General features: G+C 49.7%; 1 protein-coding gene across 3 annotated transcripts in view; it reads left to right on the forward strand.

The window, feature by feature from the left end:
* The window catches only part of LOC144933020 (sodium- and chloride-dependent GABA transporter 1-like), a 56,087-nt gene that overhangs the window by 19,709 nt on the left and 12,363 nt on the right, over positions 1-24,015 (forward strand). The window contains exons 1-7 of one of the 3 annotated variants that reach the window (XM_078857452.1): positions 3,151-4,035; positions 18,471-18,605; positions 19,748-19,994; positions 21,028-21,160; positions 21,669-21,803; positions 22,394-22,497; positions 23,205-23,329. In XM_078857452.1, the coding sequence (XP_078713578.1) occupies positions 3,759-4,035; positions 18,471-18,605; positions 19,748-19,994; positions 21,028-21,160; positions 21,669-21,803; positions 22,394-22,497; positions 23,205-23,329 (1,156 nt within the window). In that variant the 5' untranslated portion in view covers positions 3,151-3,758. Of the gene's footprint in view, positions 1-3,150; positions 4,036-18,470; positions 18,606-19,747; positions 19,995-21,027; positions 21,161-21,668; positions 21,804-22,393; positions 22,498-23,204; positions 23,330-24,015 lie in introns of those variants that run through there. The other 2 variants (XM_078857453.1, XM_078857454.1) reach the window with 2 other exon arrangements.

A 24,015-nucleotide genomic window follows, 5' to 3' on the forward strand; every position in this document is an offset into this window, starting at 1 on the left:
TTCAGAATCACAATCTTTATTTTAGAACAGAGGAATCCGATAAGCTGTGAGCCTCTTTTTCACAGATTCCCAGTCGGGGCGGGTCACCAAGTTGCAACAAACAATACAAAAAACGATAGTAGTGCAAGAGAGAGAAAAAGGCAACCCACTTAATGGAAATAAAAAAAGAAAGTGTTTTATATATATAAAAGGACAAGTGCTGTTTATTGAAGTAACAAAAAAAACACACGGAAAAGTAATAATATTTTCATAAGCATATATATGATTACTCCTTTAAAAAAAAAATAAGCCAATCCAAAATATCCCAGGACATAATGTTCTCTCACCGTGCTTGTACGATCCCTGAACATTTTACTGGGGGGAGCGGTGGTTCGTGGTGCTTCACATTGGGTGTTTATCCCAACGTTGGGCCAAGGTTTGTCATGCGGTTGGGACCATGACACCAACGTTGGGCCCCAACGTTCCCTGTTTACTGGGTTGAATCAAAGCGAGCCGCATGTTACAGCACATTGAACCTCTTTCGTACCGTACGTAGCCAACCGTGGTAATGGGTGGTGTTGAGGGGGTAGAAGTACAACAAACTAAACACAAAAAAGCAGTTCTAAAGAAATGAGTCCTCAATCTGGATGATTTAAAAGTGTACAGCTCCAGTGGCTTCCTAATATCGGAAGAGCGTTCCAGACTGCCGCAGTAGGGCATCTGAAAGCGCGCGATGCGGTCACCGTCTTTGTTCGATGGATAGCCAAAAGTTCGATTCCCAGCCACGGATATCATCAGTGGTGAGCGTTATACGAACCTGTCCGGGGTTACCACATTACCCTCCCCACAGTGTCCAAACAGCACTAACCAGCATGGTGAAGTATGGTTAAACTACCGTAATAAGTTCTTGATCCAACCGTGGATTGACATAGTGCTGACAATGTTGTCATTAAACGGTTGCATCGTTAACAAAATGAAAAGTTGGTTACAGTATTATTATATTGTATTGTTTTTGTATTGTTTATACGCACAAAAAAGCAAGCGAAAGACAAACGGTGCTGATAAAAAAAAAGGGGTAAAAATGGTGTGCATGTAAGGTTGGGAACCCAAGAGGGCTTTTATGAAAACCACACCAAAAAAAAGACCAATGTATATACAAAACTGATGATTATGAAGGTTCAAATATTAATTATATAGTTTAGAATTAAAACGTGAGGTAATTTTTTTTTTTAAGTCTCATGAAATGAATTAAATAAGTACATCATGGCGTGAGACGTGTTTATTTTGCTCTTTAAAGGGGGAGGGGCGAAGCAATAATTCGTGTTTTAAAACGGTGGAGAAAAAAATAACAACAACAACGTTTAACCAAAACAACAATTTCCCGCCTTAATAAAAAGGCAGAAGAATAACTTGGGGCGAGTCACGTGACCGCTAAATCTAAACCCACGGGCGGCGAGGGTGGGGGGGTCGAATAGGATTGCAAAAGGTTAAGCTCACGATACTTAAACAATTTTATTATGTTTTATTATTATTATTGTATTATTTCCCTTCTACGTTACTTTACCGAAAGAACCAAGAATATACTTAAACTAAATAATCCGTTATTTAAGCTATCGACTAGTTGGGATTCTAGTCGATAGCCGCTAGTTCCAGTAGGTTCCAAATTCACGTTGCTTTGGGGACGTCCATAAATGACGTCACGCACCTCGGGGGTGGGGGGAGGGTCAGACATTTGTGACGATGTGTGACGAGGGGGGTTTGAGAAATGTGACGTCACATCAAAATGCGCAACTTTAAATAAATATAGACAACACGTTCTACTTAATTACATCTACTTTTTAATACATGTTTTATCCTACAACATCGGAGTGCAGCGCCACATTAAATACGCACTCCAATGACAATAGATTAAAGCGATTCGAAGCATGTTTAATTTGGGGGGGCAGAGCTTTGTGACGTCATATTTGAGGGGGGGGGTCTGACTTTTTGTGACGCCGTCTGACGATGGGGGGGGGGGGTCAAAAATCGTCCAAAATCGCGTGACGTCATTTATGGACGATCCCTTAGAGCAATTTGACATTAAATAATCGATTCTGGAATTGCTTCGTGACTGCGTAATCGCGGTTATTCAGGACAATCGCATAAATTAACGGTATAGAGCGGGGTAACACATTTTAATGTTATTTATATTACTGGCCTGGATATATTTCGTTCACGAGGGAAAACTATTCTTCACGATTCGATTGGTAATAAATCGTATTGCACAAACAGATTACATAATCGATGTTGCCACTTTGTTGAACTATCATGTGTGCCAGGTCGCTTGTGAAAAATAAGTTAATGCCTCAGTGGACTTTACCTGGGAAGATAAAGACGTAATTTCGTTGTATCCGTATACATTTAAAGTGATTTCTTTACGTTTCCTTTCGTGTTTTTGTATCGATAGTTGTAACATTCCGAGCCCGTGCCTCTACTGGACATATATGAGGGGGGAAAAGAGCTTCATAGCTCATCGGATTCCTCTCCTGAAGTATACATATTCAGATTCAATTTGCGCGCTGTTTGCACGAATTGCAAAAAAATCGATTCTTATTGTGAGAATCGATAACGAGACTCACGAGCACGGAGAATCGATTCGGCCTACGCACGTCTCGTGGAAAATGTTGAGAGAGGAAGTGGGGGGGATGGGGGGATGAGGGGGTGCAGAGGGGAGGGTTTGGGGGTGAAAGGGGTGGGGGTTGGGGGGTGAAAGGGGTGGGGTTGGGGGGTGAAAGGGGTGGGGGTTGGGGGGTGAAAGGGGTGGGGGTTGGGGGGTGAAAGGGGTGGGGTTGGGGGGTGAAAGGGGAGGGGGTTGGGGGTGAAAGGGGTGGGGTTGGGGGGTGAAAGGGGAGGGGGTTGGGGGGTGAAAGGGGAGGGGGTTGGGGGGTGAAAGGGGTGGGGGTTTGGGGGTGAAAGGGGCGGGGTTGGGGGTAAAGAGGGGTGGGGGTGGTAAGAGGTGAGGGGTTGAAGAGACTAGGGGGTGGGGCTAGAGGGGGGGGGGTTACGTCACGTGCCCTCACTGAACCCCCACCCCCCACTGTACCCTCTCGACCCTTACCCCTCGAAATTTCACTGCTGCCCACGTGACCTATTATTATTGATGGCGGGGGGCGGGGCAGTAACAAGCCCCGCCTCCCTCTCCCCATCACTCGCATCCCTCCCCATCACTCACCCCACCACCACTCGACCTCCCGTCTCTCTCACGCCACACAAACCCTTCGCAGCTTCTCTCTGCCCTCTGCTCTCCCCCTACCCCCCGAGCTCTCTCCCTCTCACTCTCTCTCTCACCCTCGAGTATCGTTGAGTAACGCGCGCGGCTCCATTCATTCACGCGGCAAGCAGCCCTTAGGGGAGGGAGTGTGCAGGAACACCACACACCACGCCGTACGTATATAGATGCAACACACGGAGCGAGGCCAGGGCTGTCAGACAGAGAGCGAGGAGAGAGCGAGAGGAAACAAACAGCGCGGCGAAGGGACGTGGGACGAGCGAGATACATCTCGGGTAGAAGCTGACGAGACTCAGGAATCGAGATAAGAGAAGTCGTGGATACACACACGAGGCTGTCGAGATAGACATCTTGCGGCAGGGTCAGTGTGATAGATCGACACGGACAGCAGCGTGCTTGAAAGAGACGGCCACACGACAGCCGCCATTCGCCACTCGAGTGGCCGTAGCGTCATCACGGCGTCTGTACCAGGCTAGGTGCGCTTTGGCAACAACCGAGACACACGACTCGCATGGGGATGGGCGCCCAGGGCAAGCGCAGGTCTGGTGAGGGGCTGGTGACCAACGGGGATCTGGGGACCGTGACCCCGATGACCAACGGGGGGGTCACGGGGTCCCCTCTGCCCGCCGCTTCTGCTCCTCCTGCCGCCGCTCCGACGCCGCTGCCCGGGTCCCCGACGCGGGAGACGTGGAGCCGCAAAATCGAGTTCACTTTGGCGTGCGTGGGCTACGCCGTGGGGCTCGGGAACGTGTGGCGATTCCCTTACCTGTGCTACCGGAGTGGGGGAGGTGAGTGGCATCCACGTCAATACCCTCGCTGGCTCCTATCCCCTATCCACCCCGACGTTTCTATCCATTCCCACCCCCATCCCGTCTCTCTCCTACTGCCGTACACCAGCGGTGGTTATTGGGGTTCTTACTGCACGCAGGCCGCGAATTTCGTTCCTCTAGTAAATTATTTATTGCACATTTTTTTTTATCCAGCAGAGGCGCACTTTAAAGACGTTTGGACTTGTTCAGGAGGAGGCTGCTGCTGCTACGTTGACGATGATGATGAGTTGTGTTTGCTATACCACCTCGGAGCTCGACATCCTCCCTGACCTGTCCAGTGTGCCACAGAGAATCTCGGGTTCCGATTGGCCTGTTCAGCCATCTGCGCACTCATCAAAACCCAACAAAATGACAAACGTGCCATGGTCATCATCAACTATGATGGACGAACAAGAGAGAGAGGGAGGAGGAAACCCACGACCCTTGCGCGAGGGGGCAACACTCTATCCCCCGTACAGATGGAAACGGGTGGCAATCAGTCCACGCTTTGCTGTAACCGCATTCTCCTGGCGAGCCCAGGGGTATGATGGGAACCACCTCGACGGCTAACGGCCCGAGGGAGTTTCACAACATCCGTGTGTGGTCCACCAACCCTCGCCGTCTCCACGGCGCTGGGTTACATTGCAGGCAGCATCGCCACAACCGCCCGGTTGACTTGGTAGGTTACGAGTTCGGATCATAGTTGAAGATTGATTCAGCCCAACATCAACACCGCGGGTCGATAAAAAAGGAAGAAGTCACTTTGTGAAAAGAGAAAACAGGTTAGCGGTGATTCTCTTAAGGCGATGCTCGCCCCACTGGGATTTTTGCACAGCGTTGGTGTACGGTGTTTTTTTTCTGGAAGACTTTGCAGTTTTTTCCTGGATTTTTCTGTTTGCGCATAGTCACTTTAAGATTTTTTTCTTGTTCATTTTTTTTGTTTGTTGCGGTTGCACCCGATTCAAGAGCCAAATGGCTCACAGGGCTATACCTAATAAATGAAACTGAAAAAAAACTGAATATACAGCAGGCGTCAGGGGTTGGGATCAAACCCATGGCTTCCTGTATACCGGGCCAGGTGTTTAACATCTCGTCACCGTGACACCTGAGTCCACTCGTCGAGTCCACTCGTCGAGTCCACTCGTCAACGAGGTGCGATGGACATGGTCTATCGCTGACCACATCCACAGTTGCGATCGCGTTGGCCACGGGCGTAGAGGGGGAGCGGAGGTTGTATGTTGATGTATGTTGAACTTCTTTCACGCCGTACGTAGCCAACAGCGATAATCGTAGGTGCGGGGGGTAGGGGAAGGACAACAAACTAAACACAAAAAGCAGTTCTATATAAATGAGTTTGTTAATCTAGATTATTTAAAAGTGCATAGCTCCAGTGGCTTCCTCGTATCGGAAGAAAGAACGTTCCAGACGGCCACAGAAGCACATCTGAAAGCGTGCGATGCCGGTGACCGTCTTTGATGGCCAGCCAACACCCTCCGCTAGTATGACCGGTTGGCGGAAGACTTGAACGGCGGCGATGAGGAATGTAAATTCTGTGAAAAATCATGTCGTTGCAATGCCCACTGCACGCGCCTGATGATTGCTAGACAGCCCCCCCCCCCCCCACGTGGTGCCTGGCGGTGCGTATGCGTGTACCACGTGCCCTTAAACTGACGCCCGATGTCAACTACTGCCACATGTGTAACTGTGACCTGCAGCAGTGATTTTGTTTACATCCGTGGTTTTTGTGCGTGTAATCATGCTATATTTATCAAAACGTGTGCAGGCTGGATTCCTGCCAGGCTGTCTGGCTTGCTTGCGGCCAAGTTTGCGTGAGTGAATGAGACGCCACTGCAGACGTCTGCGTGATGTTGAGACACACAGTTAAACTATCACATATTCTATGCAGTACAGTATTATAAATAACACGTTTTTCTAGCTGGCTGGCTTTTGGGACGGTCACGACCAAGGCACGTGTGGAGCTGATCGTTTAATCACGATAACAGCATTAGGTAACAAAAATAAATCACTTAGTGGATCTATATTTTTTACTTTGCGGAGAAATGTGACGTCACGTCAAAATGCGCAACTTCAAATAAATATAGACTTAATTAAATAGACTTTTTAATAAATGTTTTCTCCTATAACAGAGTGCAACGCCACATTAAATACGCACTACAATGACAATAGTTTAAAGCAATTTGAAGCATGTTTTATTTTTTCGGCGGAGGGGGGGGCAGAGCTTTGTGATGTCATATTTGAGGGGGGGTCTGACTTTTTGTGACGCCGTGTGACGAAGGGGGGGGGGGTCAAAAATCGTCAAAAATCGCGTGACGTCATTTATGGACGGCCCCTTTTTGCCGTTGTATGTTTTCTATTTGATTGTTGTTTTTGGTAGCGTTTACGTGCATTTGTTTGGGGTTGAACATCTGTGAAAATCGAGCCACATCGCTCATCAGGGGTCTTTCGAGCTTGAATCAAACGTCTGTGTCATTAGTAATGCCTTTTGGTCGGGCACACGCAACAACAGCACATGCAACGTTCCCTACTGTATCTTAATTTGAAACATGCATAAGCTCTCCACTTCTCGCTGATGTAAGCGCCTCCACAAGAATCTCCCCCCCCCCTAGTGGAGGGTCCCTCCTAGAGGGTATTTGGCCTACTCTTCCACGCTGGCCAAACGTCTTGGAAGATGGTGGCAGTGCCCCATATTTTACCCCACCATAGGTGACATTTTCCCATCAAATAGCTTCTGTTGTACCCATTTGCACTGCTGAATGAAAAGAGGCGTTTGGGTTTGGCCAGGGTGGTTAGACCGGAAAAGAGAAAGCATGGTTTGTCATCTACAGGGTGTTTGTGCCAAGTGGTCTCATCGCGTGTGTCCTGTCACTGTGTGTGTCATCTTGTCACTGTGTGTCCGTCACGTCGCCGTGTCAATTATGTCACTGTGTGTAAGGCATGTCGGTGTGCGTGAGTCATTTCACTGCTTGTGTAAGTCACTGTGCGTAAATCATGTCACTAGGTGTATGTCATGTGACCTATGTGTCATCATAGGTAGATCGGTGGCGCAATGGTTGGTGCTCTTTGAACCTGGATTCGATTCCTGGCCATGGTTGACATCTGCGCCGAGTAATATCAGAATCAGACCTGGGCCTCCGCGAAGTCGACTCACCCTTAAACATAGTGTCGTGCACAAACCAGCTTATCATATGCTGCTGCGGAGCTGTGGACAGCAAAGAGCCGGGCACTAAACTAACGTCTGCACTCCCTCCCTCCCTGCCTGCACCCACCCGCATCGACCAGCTTGATGAAGTATGGCCAATGTAAAATTAAATGGGAACGGACTGTACACGATGTGAATGACCATGACTCCAGCAGAGAATGGTACCAGGAGAGAAACAAAAATATATTCTTGTACCGTCCTTCTATACAGGGCTGCACCCAGATGTGAGTGCAGGCCCAAAGGCTGGAGGGCAGAATATGATCACGTGAGGTCAACCTGATTGTTATCAACTTGATAATTGGTTCTTTACCCTTCTATCTGGCAACAAAACTGACACCTTTTTACAAGGAGTCATGTTTGCATAGACCGCAATACCTGCAGTCATAATACAAACAAAAGAACATAACTCTGATAATGTGCACTGTCCTTGAAGTTGATTGGTCCACACCCGAGACAGCTTTCCTTAGAGCCTAGTCTCATATGGGTTGGACCAGATGACGCCAAAAGGCGCACAACTCAAGGACAATGCACCATCAGAGTATGAGAGCTCGGGGCAAGCATCTACACTATGGGAACCTCATTTGCCAGTAAAAATATGATAATTGGTTCTTTACCCTTCTATCTGGCAACAAAACTGACACCTTTTTACAAGGAGTCATGTTTGCATAGACCGCAATACCTGACTGCAGGTAAAAATATGATAATTGGTTCTTTACCCTTCTATCTGGCAACAAAACTGACACCTTTTTACAAGGAGTCATGTTTGCATAGACCGCAATACCTGACTGCAGGTATTGCGGTCTATGCAAACATGACTCCTTGTAAAAAGACCGCAATACCTGACTGCAGGTATTGCGGTCTATGCAAACATGACTCCTTGTAAAAAGGTGTCAGTTTTGTTGCCAGATAGAAGGGTAAAGAACCAATTATCATATTTTTACTGGCAAATGAGGTTCCCATAGTGTTATCAACTTGTTGGAAATACGTAGTTGTCGTCGTCTTGAGCTAACGCTATAGGTTGTGGACTTACGAAATATAAACTTTACGTGTGCCAGTGTGAGTGGGGAGCGGTGGTGCAGCGGTTAGGGCGCTGCGCTACGCAAACCCAGCGACTCCGAGTTCCGTTCCTGCTCACGACCACCAACTCCGGTGACGATTATCTGAACCGGTCCTGGGCCTCCCCTAGGTCAGAATCGAATGAGTACCTGGTGAAGTGTGTAAACATCGCCACTAGCGAGACAAAGGGAGCCGGCCGTGGTGCTGTCATCCCACCCCCTCGAGTGCTGCGGCTCATTCATCGGTTGCTGCTCGCTAACAGCACTTGAACCAAAAGTCTGTTAAGGCTATCCGAGGGATCTTTGTCTTTTTGTGTTTCTTGATTGGGAGTGTTCCGGCCGTAACATGTGCTCACTAACAGCACTTGCACCATCATTCCTTTTAAAAGGCTCTGACTTTTTGTCTTTGTACCCTTGTGTGTGTGGTCATGGGGAGTGCGTGGGCGTGTGCGTGTGCCCATCGAAAGTGTTGAAATTCAAGGTGCCTGGCACAAGCGCCCTGGTAACGTGGGCGTGTATACTTGAGTGTTTATATAAATGTGTGTGTGTAACTTTGTGTGTAAGTGCGTGTGAGTGCCTTTGAATATTCAGTATTGTGTGTGTATTGTGTGTGGGCTTAAGTGGACGGGGATTGTGTGTAGAGCCTGCATATCTCTTGAGAGGTCTGGACGCGGTCCAATTATCAGTGGGCGGCGATGCTGCGCGGTGGCTGCGTTTTGAAGCCCCCATGCCCAGCTGCCTCATGCTGCCCATCTAAGCAGCTTCTTGTTTTGCCGGATAGAGGGGGCGAAAAGGGGCAGAGCACGGGAGAATGTGGATCTCAGTGGACTTTGCCAAAACTAATGGTATACCAGCAGTTATTAGGTTTTTTCGGTAAAGTCACGTAGGTAAACATTTTAAATTAATAAAAGTAAAATAAAAAAAATCACGACGTTTCGGAGGCAACACAAGCTTCCGTCTTCAGGTGGAACCGTCACAGCACGATTAATTGAATTTTTTTACCTAAGTGACTTTACCGAAAAAACCTAAGAATATGAATCCTTGCAGTCACGAAAGCTTCAAATCTAGAATTATACCAGCAGTGTGACGATCATCCATCCTCTGGAGGAGGCTCGTGAAGGACGTTACTGGGCAGTTGGAGGAAGTCGCCCTCCAACAAAAGTGCAGGACAGAGAAGCGACGCTCACAACAACGAGCGGCGTGCCAGGCGGCTAAAACGCAGCAAATTGGCACAGTATGGGGCACAGCTGGTGCATCAGCCAGCCATCTCAGTCAGTCAACCGATGGCACCTGGGTCTGTCCCCTGATCTCTTGCCAGCGAGCCTTCAACACTTCACTTGGCCTCTGCACATAGCCTGCCACAACCGCCTTTGACATCACCGCCACTGTGTGGCGAATGGCGGCTGGAGTGTGTATATGTGGAGGGTGCACATGTGTGTACCTAACTGGGCATTTGTGTACCTGTGTGTAAGTGTGTATATCTGTGTTAACTATGTAACAACCACGCAGGTACACACACATCACGTACATACGTGATGAGATCAGCTGACGTGCAGGAGTGAAATTGGATTATATAATCCACGGATTGTGTACCTGATGCCCTGCACTTGGAGGACTCATTCAGAATTCGTTATGAAATGGGCTTCTTTGCTCTCACTCCCTCTCTCTATCCCTCACTTCTTACTCTCCCTCACTCGCTCAACCCGAGCTCTTAATAGGTTGGTGTTTGCATTGCTTTTGTGCTGTTGGCCTTTTGGCAATTTTTTATGGTCTACATGGCCATAAAGGAGGCGGTCTCTGGTGTAGGGCGATCAGATTCAAAGACAATGCATACATTATGATTATAATTATCAAAGCACGTTTAGTTTGCAGGTTTTACCTCAAGCATGTGCAGTTAATGCAGCCTTGATGCAGCCTTGCAAAATAAGGTGCCTATTTGGTGTTTGAACATTGTACCACTTCCTCTGTGTTATTGTCAGAAAGTGTTAAGCCTTTTCGTTTTTCGTCACGCCTGATGGTGACGACGAAGACGACTTGCCGTGGGCGTTGACGAGACGATTATCGTAACCACGATTCGAGACGATGATCTCGCGCAAGCCCGCTCCGCTCGTTCGTACTAAATGTGCAAACGCACACGTGAATCGTCCTTCACTTAAATAATAGCCCCATATTTACTTACAGCTAGACAATACACGCATAACCGAGCCCCATGCATGTTTAATAGACATCTTTTTTACGACGACGAGGCGCTGTCCCACTCACGGTGTACCTGGCACCTTGTTGAATTACCCACTCTGGTGGCACACTGAAAGGTACATATTTCACCAGGTGCAAATTGTTTACTTGCCAACGGTACCCAGGCACGAACATGAGTTTTCTCAATTGTTAGGCACAGGGTTTCCCACGCATTGGCGGCGATATGTTAACTACCACGCCTGGTGTGCAGGAGGTCGTGGGTTAAATATTGACCCTGACGCCTGTAAATTTAGAGTTTGGGTGTTCTCCCTGGGTTTGCGTGGATTTTTCTCCGGATCCTCCGGTTTCCCCCCCCCCCCCGACATTTAGAATCAACATGCGTTTAGAGTTTTAGAATCAAATCAGAATATTTATTTATACTGGAGGAATCCGATGAGCTAGAAAGCTCTTTTTCACAGATGTCCAATAGGGGCATGGGGTCAGTATTTGGCTGCTATAAATTTCAACATAAGACACTTTGTTGAGCTATCATTTGTGGATAGGTCGCTTCTGAAAAAGAGCTAGAGAGGCTCAGTAGGCCTTACCTGATAAAATAAAAACGAGTTTGTTTACTTTGGCATTATACGAATGAACGCATGAAGCGTATCGGGCACGTGGGCGGTTATGTGGCTGGACAGTGGACGGTTTGAAAATAAATATTATTGCAAATTACTAAATGGCGTAAACGCGTAACAACGTCGCTCATTCCTCCATCTGACAGCGTATACCTGTCTGCGAAACATAGCGCTTCAGTGGCAAGCCTTGCACTCTTTAAGAATTGTGCGAATGCAAATTGTGGACAAATGTAATTGGATGCATTATCTATATACAGAGACGAATAATAAATACAAAAGGTCTATCTCATACAATTATCGATTTAGGAATTGTGGAATTGGGCAACTGTTCTTTGCGCCCACCACCCCATCCCCCACCCCACCCACCAGCCAACCGGTTTACAAAAAAAACAAGTCGCCAAAAAAGTACAGACGATAACGATGTCTCTCCTTGGCCTGGTTCCGCCGTGGTCTGGTTTTGGGGGAATAAAAACAAAACCACAGTGGGAACATAAATAAAAATGGACCTGCATTCTTGAGCCAAGTCTGTGTATGGATCTCAGCGCAGGTCCGGTTCCTGCCAGACCTGACCGGGTTCACGATGGGCCACCAACCCCGCGCAGGATACAGAGGTTTATACGTCGTTATTACTAGGGGCCATGGTCAGTCCGCTGCTGGATGAAGGCCTCCCCAGGCTGCCACCTTCTCTCACGATGCTGCGATGTAATGATCCACCCAGCAGCCCACACACCACGAGCCGATTTCATAATTGCTCTATCTCTCTTGGGTGGATGTCTTCTCGGGTAGCTTCCATTTTTTGGCTGCCACTCCCATCGTTATTCTCAACTGTCGCGCATCATCCCTTTCGGGCAGTGCGCTAAACAACTGCGCCGCATCTCCACAAACCCCCGCCACCCCCCTCAGCCTCCACATACAAGAGGTGGCAGGAAAAAGTATTGACGGAGTCTCAGGAGGCTCCAGCATTGCAACGTTTGGGGAGAATTAATTGACAGTTATAGAATGCAATTTACAGATTTGAGGCTTAGCACATTTACAAAGCTTTCCTGATAAAAAAAAATCAAATGTTACCATTCATAAAAAGTAATTAATTGTAATGAGAGATGGCCACCCATTGGGGAGTCCTTCATCCAGCAGCAGTGTTATTAACCATGATTGATAATGATGAGTTCACAAACTCCAGAGGGACTGCTCTCGATCGCCGCTGCCACCCCTCGCGACTTCTCGTTGGGTAGCTGCGCACGCTGCGGCCCGCGAATATTTTAAATACAAGCCTGCAAATGTTTTAAATACAAGCCTGCAAATGTTTTAATCGCGCGAACAATAATTTGAGGGCAAATCCACTAAAAAAATCGTCATTTGTAAAACCCCTGCGAATGTTCACGGTTTACTGTATCTCCGAATAGATTCATTTCATCCTACGCAATGTTGCCTGAGGCCATTTGAACACTTATTTCTTGAGAAAGACTGTTGGTTTGGATTGTGCCACGTAGGGTGCGAAACAAGTTTTACATTTGTAGTGTCTTCAAAAATTACTCACACCGACACAATGTAACAAGTCACCTGCTTACACTTTATTCACCTGTTTTTGCACCAGTTATAGGCACTCTAACTATCTGTATGGTCACATATACTTAACTTCTCCCCGCTCCTATCTATTCTGCACCTCACTTATCCTGCACTCAGCAGCTCTGCTCTCAGCGACTCCACACACAGCGTCTTCGCACTCAGCGACTCCACACACAGCGTCTTCGCACTCAGCGACTCCACACACAGCGTCTTCGCCCTCAGCGACTCCACACACAGCGTCTTCGCACTCAGCGACTCCGCACACAGCAACTTCACATCTCCACCGCTGCCCTCACCTACGCTCCCTCAGACCCGCTCACCCGTCTGTCCCGGGCGGGGGGTTCAGCCAACACCCGCCCGGCGACGGCGTGAGGGTTGAGGTCCCGTTGACGGCTGGAGCGGCAAGATGTCTTCAATCTTGGTTCCCGGCAACAACTCCCTTCGCTCACACACACTCCCGCTTATATCCCCCTGCTCATCCCAAGACGTCACGTGCTTTCACTTAAGCATGGCGCCAGTTGTCACATTAATCTCTTGTCATCACCCACCATCTCCCGCCGAGGCCTCCGGTCACAGCGTAACACCTGTTTGCCCTCCGTTGCACCCGCTTAACTGTGCGCACCGCGTATTTCTCTCCCCTACACATACATACCATGAACAACGTTCGCAGCCAATGGCACAGCATGGAAATATACAGTCCCAGTCCCCAGGTTACATAAGAACATACATAATCATAATATTGTTTCGGCTTGTAACGTGCCCCTGCAGCAGCATTGCCTTTGCGGTTGCAGAGAAGGGATGAAACTTGGCAGTGACGTTTGACTACAAGTAGCAGCAGTGACAACAACTCACGCCATGGTCTTGTCGCCCGTCTGGCGATCATTGTGAAGGATATTGAGAGGAATGGATGCACGTGATTCAGAGGCATTGACTTGACTCTTGTACAAGCTCTTGATTCGGGTTTGAGTCAACTTATGCTTGCTGGCTAATGGTTGATTTTTGGGTCAGGTTACACAGGGGCCCCACCACCCCGGCCGATTACAATGCCAATGATGTGTCATACACCCTCCTCCACCCGATGATGGCAGCCAAAAAAATTAGTTTGTCACGTGTTGAACAATAACGTTGGTCTGCAAAGAAAATATAACGATAGGCTAAAACATATACAGGGACTTCTCTACTTACAAACGAGTTAGGTTCCAGAGGTCTGTTCGTAAGTCGATTTGTCCAACTTTACTCCTGTCGATTCCAAACATGTTGTCTGGCGTGTACACTAAACACGAGAAATTGCTTTAGAAGTTGCATAATCTCCTGTAGATGCCACTGGTTCATCACATTCTGCAGATGCAGATGCCACTGGTTTCTCACGTTCTGCAGATGTAGATGCCACCACCGCCATCTATTGCACGACGTTTGAACGTACGACTCCCGGGTGGGTCCGAACAGACAACTGGACATGCGAGACAAGTTTGTTCGTATCTCTGAAAGTCCGTAAGTCGGGTGTTTGTAAGTTGAGGAGTCCCTGTATTTTTTGTTTATGGGTGACAGGCGCCACCAGTGACTCGCAGAGAGCAAAGGCCTGGGTTCGATTCCCGACTCGGACGAATTTATGTGTGGAGTTTATTCTCTCCCCGTTCTACATGGGTTTTCCTTCAATAACTAACAAAAAAAACAATCATTATCTCCTCGTGTTGGCAAAACATTCCAATACTAATCCACATACCTGCAAATTACTACAATTGCGATCGCACACAGCGGCAACAGCAACATCGCTACCTTTCTGCGGGAACTTGACAGAACCCTCCTGAATAAGAGAGTCTTGAGATTCGGTGGGGCTTCCCTGGGTAAACAAGCGTAGTAGAGTAATAATAATTCAACAATATATGGAGACAGCATGAAGTTATGGTCACATGAGTCCCTGCAATGATGTCACTGGGATACTTCAGTGATTTTGAAGTTTTTTTTTATTATCATGAATGAAGGTTCACACTCCTATGGGACATCCAAGGACACAGCCTTCTTTTTTGTAGCTACAAGATAAGAGTTGTTTGTTTTGTGGGTTGAGTGTGTATCAATGTGTGTGTGTGTTTTGTATGTTTTGGAGGAGCAGTAGTCTAGCGGTTAGAGCCCTTGAGTGCTGTGCTACGAACCTGCGTACCGAGTTTGATTCCTGCTCACGGCCAACGCCAGTGACTTATTATCTGGACCGCTCCTGGGCCTCCCCTAGGTCGACTCAGCCTCAAATGAGTACCTGGTGCGGTGTGCAAACATCGCCACTAGGGAGACAAAGGCAGCCGGGCGCAGTGCTGGCCTCCCACCCCCTCAAGTGCTGTGCCTCCTTCATAGGTGCTCGCTAACAGCACTTGCCCCAACAGTCTGTTTTGCCTATGCGGGGGATCTTTGTCATTGTGTGTTTGTGTGGGGAGCAGTAATATAGCGGTAAGCGTGCTGTACTGTGAACCCAGCGACCCGAGTTCGATTCCCACTCTGGGCCAACATCGGTGACGAATATCTGAACCAGTCCTGGTTCTTCTGAACAAAATAATGAAAGGGGGCGTGAAGGCGCGGAGGGGAGGTATGGGAAGCTGTGAGTCCCAGGCTACTGTGGGCTCGCCTCCCCATAAATGGGAGGCGATGAATAGTGGTGGTGACTTATGCCCCCACTGAAGATGAACAACATTTAAACCCGCAATAGCCTGGTCATGGCTACCTGATGAAAGTTGAAAGTCAGAATTTCACCATCGCTTGCAGTTGGGGTTGGCATCGTACCCCCCCCCCCATTCCCCCTCCTCCCCGCCTTCTTATGCCGATGAGAAATAGGTGGGGTTCAGGGCAGTTGCTGCATTGGGCACACAGTCCAGACCTTCTCAGAAAGCCTGGCTGATGGAGGAGGTGGTCCCAGTAGCTGAGAGAAAGCGACAGGCCCACTCTCACCATCTCCGACAATCAAATTTTGAGAGTGAGGAGGTTTACCACAGCCTTCGCTCAAAGGTTCGGAGAACCATGCGGCGCTGCAAGGATGAGTGGTGGTGGCGGGTTGCAGAGGAGATGGAAACTGCCTCAGCTGCTTGTGGTCACCAATCGCTCTTCAATTCCATCACAGAAATTACCGGCAGTGCCCCACCTATCATTGTCATGAAGTGAAAGGGTAGGGATCCAATCTCCAAGCCACTGGAACGGTTCTTCAGGTTTGCTGATAATTTTTGTGAGATCTTGGAGAGGGGAAACTCCTTAGCCCAGATACAAATTGTGAGGTAAATGTGGGACTGACCCTGCTGGAGCTGTTGTACCTCACATTTTGGAGGAAGTAGTCACCCCCTGTGAGTGGTTGGCTGATGTGCAATCTGTTGAGGAAGTACAAATAATGATCCTCAGACTGAGATAAGGGAAAGTGTTGGGCAGAGATTACCTCCCAAGTGAACTGCTGAGGGAAGGTGCAATTTTATTCAGGCTGCCATATAATTGCAACCTTTCTGGACCAGAAGAACGATTCAGCAGGATTGGAAGGATACCATGGTGATCCACTTTTTTAAGAAGAGTGACCGCACTGATTGTAGCAACTACCGCAGCCTCTCCCTCCAGTGTGTCGGCAAAGGTGCTGGCAAGGATTGTTCAACATTGCCTTGCCAGGCATGCTTTGGAAAGGCTTGCGGAGCCCCAATGTGGGGTCAGGTCAGGTCAGTCCTGCACACATGCCATATTATCTGTCCATCTGCTGCAACAGAGGTGGAACGAACTTCCAACCAGACCTAGATCTCGATTTTTATTGACCTGGTCAAGGCCGTGACCTCCTGTCGGCAAGCCTTCGACAACTTCACGTGATGGCCTCAAGCTGCACCTAGCCTGGCACAAGCTCTGCGGTGATGTCACTGCCACTTTGTGGCGATCAGCGGCTGTTGTTTGTTCTGTGCGTGTCTATTTTGGTGAACGGTCACTTGTGTCATTGTGTGTCTGAGCATTCCATGGTGGGGAGCAGTACTGTAGAGGTTAGTGCGCTGCACTACAAGCCCGGCGACCCGGTTTCAATTTGCCGTGCCGGCCTTGATAGGTGCTACTCACTAACAGCACTTGTCCCAACAGTCTGTCAAGGCTATACGGAGGATCTTTGTCTTTGCATTGCACCCCTGAGCCTGTTTCCCTCTTGTGTTGTCTTCCTTTGCATCTATTAATAGAGGTGCTTTCGAGCTGCACTTTCCCTCGCGATCTGTCATGGTTCTTGCCTTTGTCACTTGTCTGCTCGTCAGTGCGTGGTTCTGTGGTCGGGAAGGCGTTTTTGTGTGTGGGTGTGTGGGTGTGTACTCGCGTGGGCTTGCCGGCATGTGTAACAAGTGTGTGTGTGCAGTCTTATGTTCAGGTTTGGTTTATTTTTTGCTGTAACCAGTTTTCTCTGGTGTATGTAACCAGGTCTCCGTAAAAAAACATTTATTGCACAGTGGGTTTTACCTGTGCCAAAATAGAGTCTTACCAAACCAAAATGTGTGTTTCTTTGTGTGTGTATGTATATAACATATCTGTGGGGAGCAGTTGTTTACGCGCTGCACTACGAACCCGGCGTCACATTTACAATTCCCGCTCATGATCAATAACAGTGGTGAATATCTGAACTGGTCCTGGGCCTCCCCTAAGTCGACTCTGCTTTAAATGAGTACGCGGTGCATTGTAGAAACATCAGCACTCGGGAGACAAAGGCGCCCCTGCCGTGGTGCTGCCCACCCACCTCTCTCGTTTGCCGTGCCGGCCTTCATAGGGTGCCACTCGCTCACGGCGCTTGCTCCAACAGACTGTTGAGGCTGTATGGGGGATCTTTGGTTTCATCATACTTGTATCAGGATCAGAATATTTATTCATACTGCAGCAATCCGATGGGCTATAAAGCTCTTTTTCATAGATGTCCAGTTGGGGCTCAAAGGGCTTTACTCGTAAAATAGACTTTTGATTAAAAAGAAACTTACAAAATTGCGGTTGGGTGGCACGGTGGTAATCCTCATGCCGCGCGGCAAGAAGGGCCTGGGTTCGACTCCTGTCTCTTGCGTGCATTGAGACTCGGTGAGAATTTCCCAGGTAAACAAGCTGTAGTAAAAAAAAAGTTATTATTAAAGTACGCGCATCAGTTAGTTGGCAGACGCAGAGTGCAGTCGCCGTATTTTCCAACATAAATCTCAGTCCTTTAATCCCTAACACCGGGGTCTGTCTTACATGATCTTGCCAAGTTCTTGGAATCTTTTAAGGAGCCTGGGGGCGTTTGCCCCCGCTTACCCCTCGGCTTTTGGCGAGACTGGGTGGAGAGAACTCTATATGCGCAGCCTTCGTAGCCCCCGCTGGATGCGTAACCTTTTCCCCACCCACAACGACTTTGAGAACAATTCCCAGGTTGCCCTGCGTGGTTTCACAGAAACAGCAGTGGCTGGAACAGAGAGGGACGTGACGTGGGGGGGGGGAAGTGATGGTGGATGGGGAGATTGGGGGAGAGAGAGTGTGGTAAGGCAGAGTGAGATAACGGTGAAGGAGAGAGAGAGACTGAGAGTTGGTGAGATTGTGGGATGGATGGACACAAGGAAGGGGAGAGAGAGTGAATTCGCACGCTGATTCCATCCTAGGTCCCTCCCTCAATTCAGAGTTCCCTAACCCCTACCCCCAACCGTGACCCCTACACTGACACCAGCCCAGACTCTGGCCTCAAACATGTGGTGACATTGACACACACATGCTCCAGGTTCGTATACCCACACCAATGTACACGTGTGTGTGTCCCTCGTGTGCTAGGTGCATTCCTGGTGCCGTACGTGGTGATGCTGGCGCTGTGCGGGATCCCGCTGCTGTTCATGGAGCTCTCCGTGGGGCAGTACACGCGCCTGGGCCCCGTGCACGCACTCGCCAGGCTCTGTCCACTGCTCAAAGGTGCCCAGAGAGGACGAAGGCAAAAGTCCCCCCCCTCCACCCATATATCCCTTACGCAGGGTGTTGGGGCAAGTGCTCTATAAGCATGCACCTATTTAGAAACGTGCTTTTAGAGTATTTGGCTGCTATACATTTCCACATGATAAGCCACTTCGTTGAGCTATCATTTGTGGCAGCCAGGTCGCTTCTGTAAAAGAGCGATATAGCCCAGTGGGCCTTCCCTGGTTTAAAAAAATAAATTGATAATTTTAAGTCCAGCACGGCGTAGCGAGTGGGTAGTGTGGCCAGCTGCCTTACCTCTCCAGCGGTGATGTTTACAGCACCGTGTCAGGTACTCGATTAAATGTGAGTCGACCTAGGGATGACCCAGGACCGCTTCAAATATTTTGACGCTGATGTTGGCCGTGAGCGGGAATCGAACTCGACGCGCCGGGTCCATAGCTCGGAGCGCCAACTGCTGCGCTACGTCTCGTCATACACGCGGATGGATGTAGATTTACACGCAAGCACACGCACCCACCAAAACACACACACACGTACAATAACAAAGACCAATACACAGGCGACCTCGGTTTGAGTGAGTGCCTGGTGTGGTATGTTAACATCGCCAATGGGGGGGGGGCGGTAGCCAGGCCTGACGTGACTGACGACACCACCACTTTCGTGCTTGCGCTGCCGTGGTGACCTTTACAGTTGTTTCGCTAACTCGGGGGGACACACAAAGACAAATATTCCCCAGAGAGCCTTAAATGACCGTTGGGGCAAATGCTGTTAGCTCGCGTCTATGAAGGCCAGCACGGCACACGAGGGGGTGGGTGGCCAGAATCGCGCCCGACCGCCTTTGTCTCCCCAGTGGCAATGTTTACACATTGCACTAGGTACTCATTTGAGGCTGACCTAGGGGGGGGAGGCCATTGACCGGTTCCAATAATCGTCGACGGTGTTGGCCGTGAGCCTGATTGTAATAAAGCAGCTGCTGCTGGTAGTGAAAATAAAACATAATAACTGCTGGCCGGGTTTGCACTTGGGCTTTACTCTGGGAAATAAACTTTTGATTCTGATAACGCTGCTGCTGCTGCTGATGGACGGTCACGACGCTGACAGTGCTGGTGGATGTGTTTTGCGACGGCATGCGCACGCAGGCGTGGGCGTGGCCACGGTGGCGATCTCCTTCCTGCTGTGCACCTACTACAATGTGATCGTCACGTGGGCGCTCTACTACCTCTTCCGCTCCTTCCAGAGCCCCCTGCCCTGGTTCTCGCCAGCCGGGAGCATGGCGGCGACAGCTAATGGGAGCACCGCCATTGCCGCGACGCTGGCAAATGCGAGCAGCGTGGCGATGTCGCGGAACCAGAGCTTGGGCATCTCCGCCAGCCAGCACTACTTCGAGTGAGCGCACGGTGGAAATTTCTGCTTGCGCCAGCGTAAAGTAAAAAAAAAAATGTATTATTTAAAAGAATCTGATCTTTTTTAGTATAGTGTCATTCAAGATAATTGCATCTTGGAGCCAATTGCAATTGTATGTATGTTTAACTTATTTCGCACCGTTCGTACCCAACCGTGCGAATCAGAGATGATAATTTGCACGGTTGGCTACGTACGGTGCGAAAGAAGTCTTGCACAACCCATTGGCCCCCGACGGCCATCGAGGAATTAATTGCATACTTTTGGGGCGGCAGTGATTAGGTAAGAGCAAAAATTTGGACCTGATTCGACACTGAGGGCTTCATCGGCAGAGTCAGACTTGTTGGAATACACGCTGGTGAGCTGCCAGATGTTACAGGCAAAGTCTCTTTTTTTAAGATGCGGGTCCTAGTTCCATGCAAAATTATGTAATTGCGTTGTTGCGGAGAATACAAATAAGGTCGCTGTAAATCGCCGTGAATTTTATGACGTGCACGGTTTTCGCCCCGAGGCATGGGGGAGAAACCACGGACTGAGCGGGCAAGCAGCGAGTACTAGCGCCAAATATTGCCCCAAGCTCTGTAATCCTACCACAGACAAAAAAACTAACTATTGAGCTGTATAGTTTTTTTTCAGAAGTTGTCCTGGCCACAAATGATAGCTCAACGAAGTGGCTTATCACGTGGAAATGTATCGCTGCCAAATACTCTAAACGCGTGGTGATGTCGATTCTAAATGTGGAGGGAAAAACCAGAGGACCCGGAGAGACATGCAAATTCCAAATATACAACAGGTGTCAAGGTCGGGATCGAACCCACAACTCCCTGTATACCAGGTGATGTAGTTAACATCTTGCCAACCGGTGCCCTCAAAGCAGGAAGGCAGCCAGTAACGGGGTAAAAAACTTGCACAAACTCTGGCGTCCTACCATTCTTCATCACCTCCTCCTTAACCGCCCGCCCTCCCACCCTCCTCCCGCTGTGGTGGTGGTCTCCCTTGATGCCACCCCCCCCCACAGCCACACAGTGCTGCAGATGACCGGCGGTGTGGAGGACCTGGGCGGCATGCGCTGGGAGCTGCTGGGGCTGCTGCTGCTCGCGTGGGTCCTCGTCTACTTCTGCATCTTCCGCGGCGTAAAGTCCACGGGCAAGGTGAAGGCGGCAGGCAGCAGCACCCCCCTGGGGGGGGCGTCGGCCAATCGGAACAGCCGATGTTCGGTCAACTGAAAAATTATAATAGATTACTTTGTTGTGGTCGACTATTTGTTGTTTTAATTTCGGTTGTTGTTTTTTTAATGAGGTTCATTTTATCATCTCAATTTATACATGCTGAACCGTGTAATACTCTTTTTTACTGTTTTGTGTATCTCGAATGTTAATGATGGAATGTTGTTACTTTTACGTGTGAAACGCTGAGTGACGATTGCATTGTAAAGTGGCGCTATATTAAATAATTCAAGTTTAATTGATTGATTGATTACTGGGGCCCCCTTTAAAAAATTGAGGGTACCCCCCCCCCCACATCCTGGCCACCCCACACCAAGACAGACAGAAGGCTGGAAACCCCCGTGGTGCTGGCCACACCGTGGCTCTGGCCATACCGCCATTCTAGGCCCAACAGTGTGCGTGGCCCACACGGAGGATCTTTGTCTGCACGCAGGTGGTGTACTTCACGGCACTCTTCCCGTATGTGGTGCTCTTGGCGCTGCTCATCAACAACGTGCAGCTGCCGGGCGCCATGAACGGCATCTACTACTTCCTCACCCCCGTGTGGGGGCGCCTCACCGAAGTGCAGGTGGGTGAGAGCCCAGCCCCCCCCCCCTTCACTTCCCTCGCTCACCCAGGGGAAGACTAATCTATAAACTAAATTTTTTTTGATTTTTACCAGGTAAGGCCCACTGAGCTAGGTAGCTCTTTTTTCAAAAGTTATAGCTCAGCGAAGTGGCTTATCGTGTGGAAATGTATTGCAACGCATTACGTTGATTCTAAATGTGGAGGGAAAAACCAGAGGACCCGGGGAAAAATCCACGCGGCCACATGGAGATAGGCGCACTGCAAACTCCAAATATACAACAGGCGTCAGAGTCGGGATCGAACCTACGACCTCCTATATACCAGGCAAGGTAGTTAACCTCTTGTCACCGTGGCAGCAGGTGATTGGGGGGGGGGGGGAAAAGGGCTGCGTGCATTCCTCATCGTGGTCACCATCGTGGTCACCATCGTGGTCACCATAGTTACCATCGTCGTCGTCCTCGCCATTGTAGTCACCATCAGGGCCGGCACGGTGCGTGAGGGGGTGGACGTTGTGTCTAGCTTATCCAGAGCACTGAAACCCAGAGCCCCCCCTAATACCTACCCCCTTCCACCGCACCCCCACCCCACCAGGTGTGGGTGAATGCCGCCGCTCAGGTGTTCAACTCGATTGGCGTGAGCTTCGGCTCTCTCATCTCGCTGTCGAGCTACAACAAGTTCAACAACAACATCCTGCGGTGAGTGGCCCAGCCACTAGAGGCCGCTGTTTCCACCGCAGGTGAATCAAGTCACGAGTGCGGGTCGGACTGAATCGCGGGGCCCCCCCTAAGTCGCGGGTAGGGGAGGGGCGCGCTGTGTGTGCAATGATTGGTCGGTCGCCGTGTCCGTTCGTCGGACCGCGTACGTCGCCGGATCACACGGGGATCTGCGAAACTGCCAGATCACGGTGGGCCAAGAGGTGGCAGTACAGCAAGTGGGTTCGTGAACCACCCATCGGAATCGTGGGAACTCCTCGAGTGTCACACGCTCGTATGTGAAGCGGTAGTAAACTGGCCACGTTAAGCTCATTGCGCGGCAACTTTAATGGTCGCATCGGGTGGCGGAGGGGTTTACAACTCACACCATTGACCTACGCGACTATCTGATCTGAAAAAATCGATTACGAATCGCGATTATTAGGGGGCTCGCCTAGAGAAACAAAACGGCCACGTTGATCGGAGAGTTGTTCCCACGGCCTCCCCGGCAGAGCCGCTATCCCAGCCTCCCCGAGGCCTCCACGACGCCTACGGACGACACCGCCTCCCGTGCTGTGCCTGGCGCGCGAGGCGCTATGGTTGTCATCAGCTGATTTGAACACTCCCGAGGGCGAGCATCACAGAATCGTCTATGCGTGTGCGTGATTGTTCTGCCATGGTGTCGTCGTTGCGGTTGTCTGTTGTTGTAGGGACACCCTGGTGGTCTCCCTCGCCAACTCGGCCACCAGCATCTTCGCAGGTTTCGTCATTTTCTCGGCCATCGGCTACATGGCCCACATCCACGGCCTTCCCGTCAGCAACATCGCCACCGACGGTATGGCCCTGCCATCACCCACTACGCACCTCTACTCACCACTACTCATCACTACTTCCCGCACCTCCGATTAGCACTTGTTGGCTACGTACGGTGCGAGAGAAGTGAAACATACATCCTCGCTAACCTCTGCCCTCCTCTCCACTCACCCACTACACTCCTCTATACTCACCTCTACTCTCTACCCTCACCTCTAGCTTCCTCTACACTCAACCACTACTCTGTACACTCAGCTCTGCCCTCCTCTAAATTCTTCTAATTGCATGTGTTGATTTTGTTGTGTGCTATGAAGAAGGGCCATTGCGTGAAACGTCACCTATATAATATATATACTCCCCCCCCCTCCCCCATTTTAAGGCCATGGTGTTATTGCCGAATGGAAATTGAGCTGCCGTGCAACACCTGCCACCCCACCTCTCCTTCCTTCCATGAGCTCTGTGCCGACTTGAAGCCTCCAAGCGAGGCCTGGTGTCGCCCTCCCAGTTGAGCTGTGTACGCACAAGCGGCCCTAACCCAGTGCCCGCACCACCTCCACTCACCTGGATGGGCGTTGTGCCCACCCCCTAAACCCCGTTGTGCCGGTGGGGAGGTGTTTAACGGCTGACACTCATCGACTGCCTCCCCGCCGTAGAGAATGGGGCGGCACATCCGAATTTTTCCAGCCAAAATCGGAACTGGGTTCACGA

Source organism: Lampetra fluviatilis, chromosome 6 (assembly GCF_964198595.1).
Source record: "Lampetra fluviatilis chromosome 6, kcLamFluv1.1, whole genome shotgun sequence".
NCBI classification, from domain to species: domain Eukaryota; kingdom Metazoa; phylum Chordata; class Hyperoartia; order Petromyzontiformes; family Petromyzontidae; genus Lampetra; species Lampetra fluviatilis.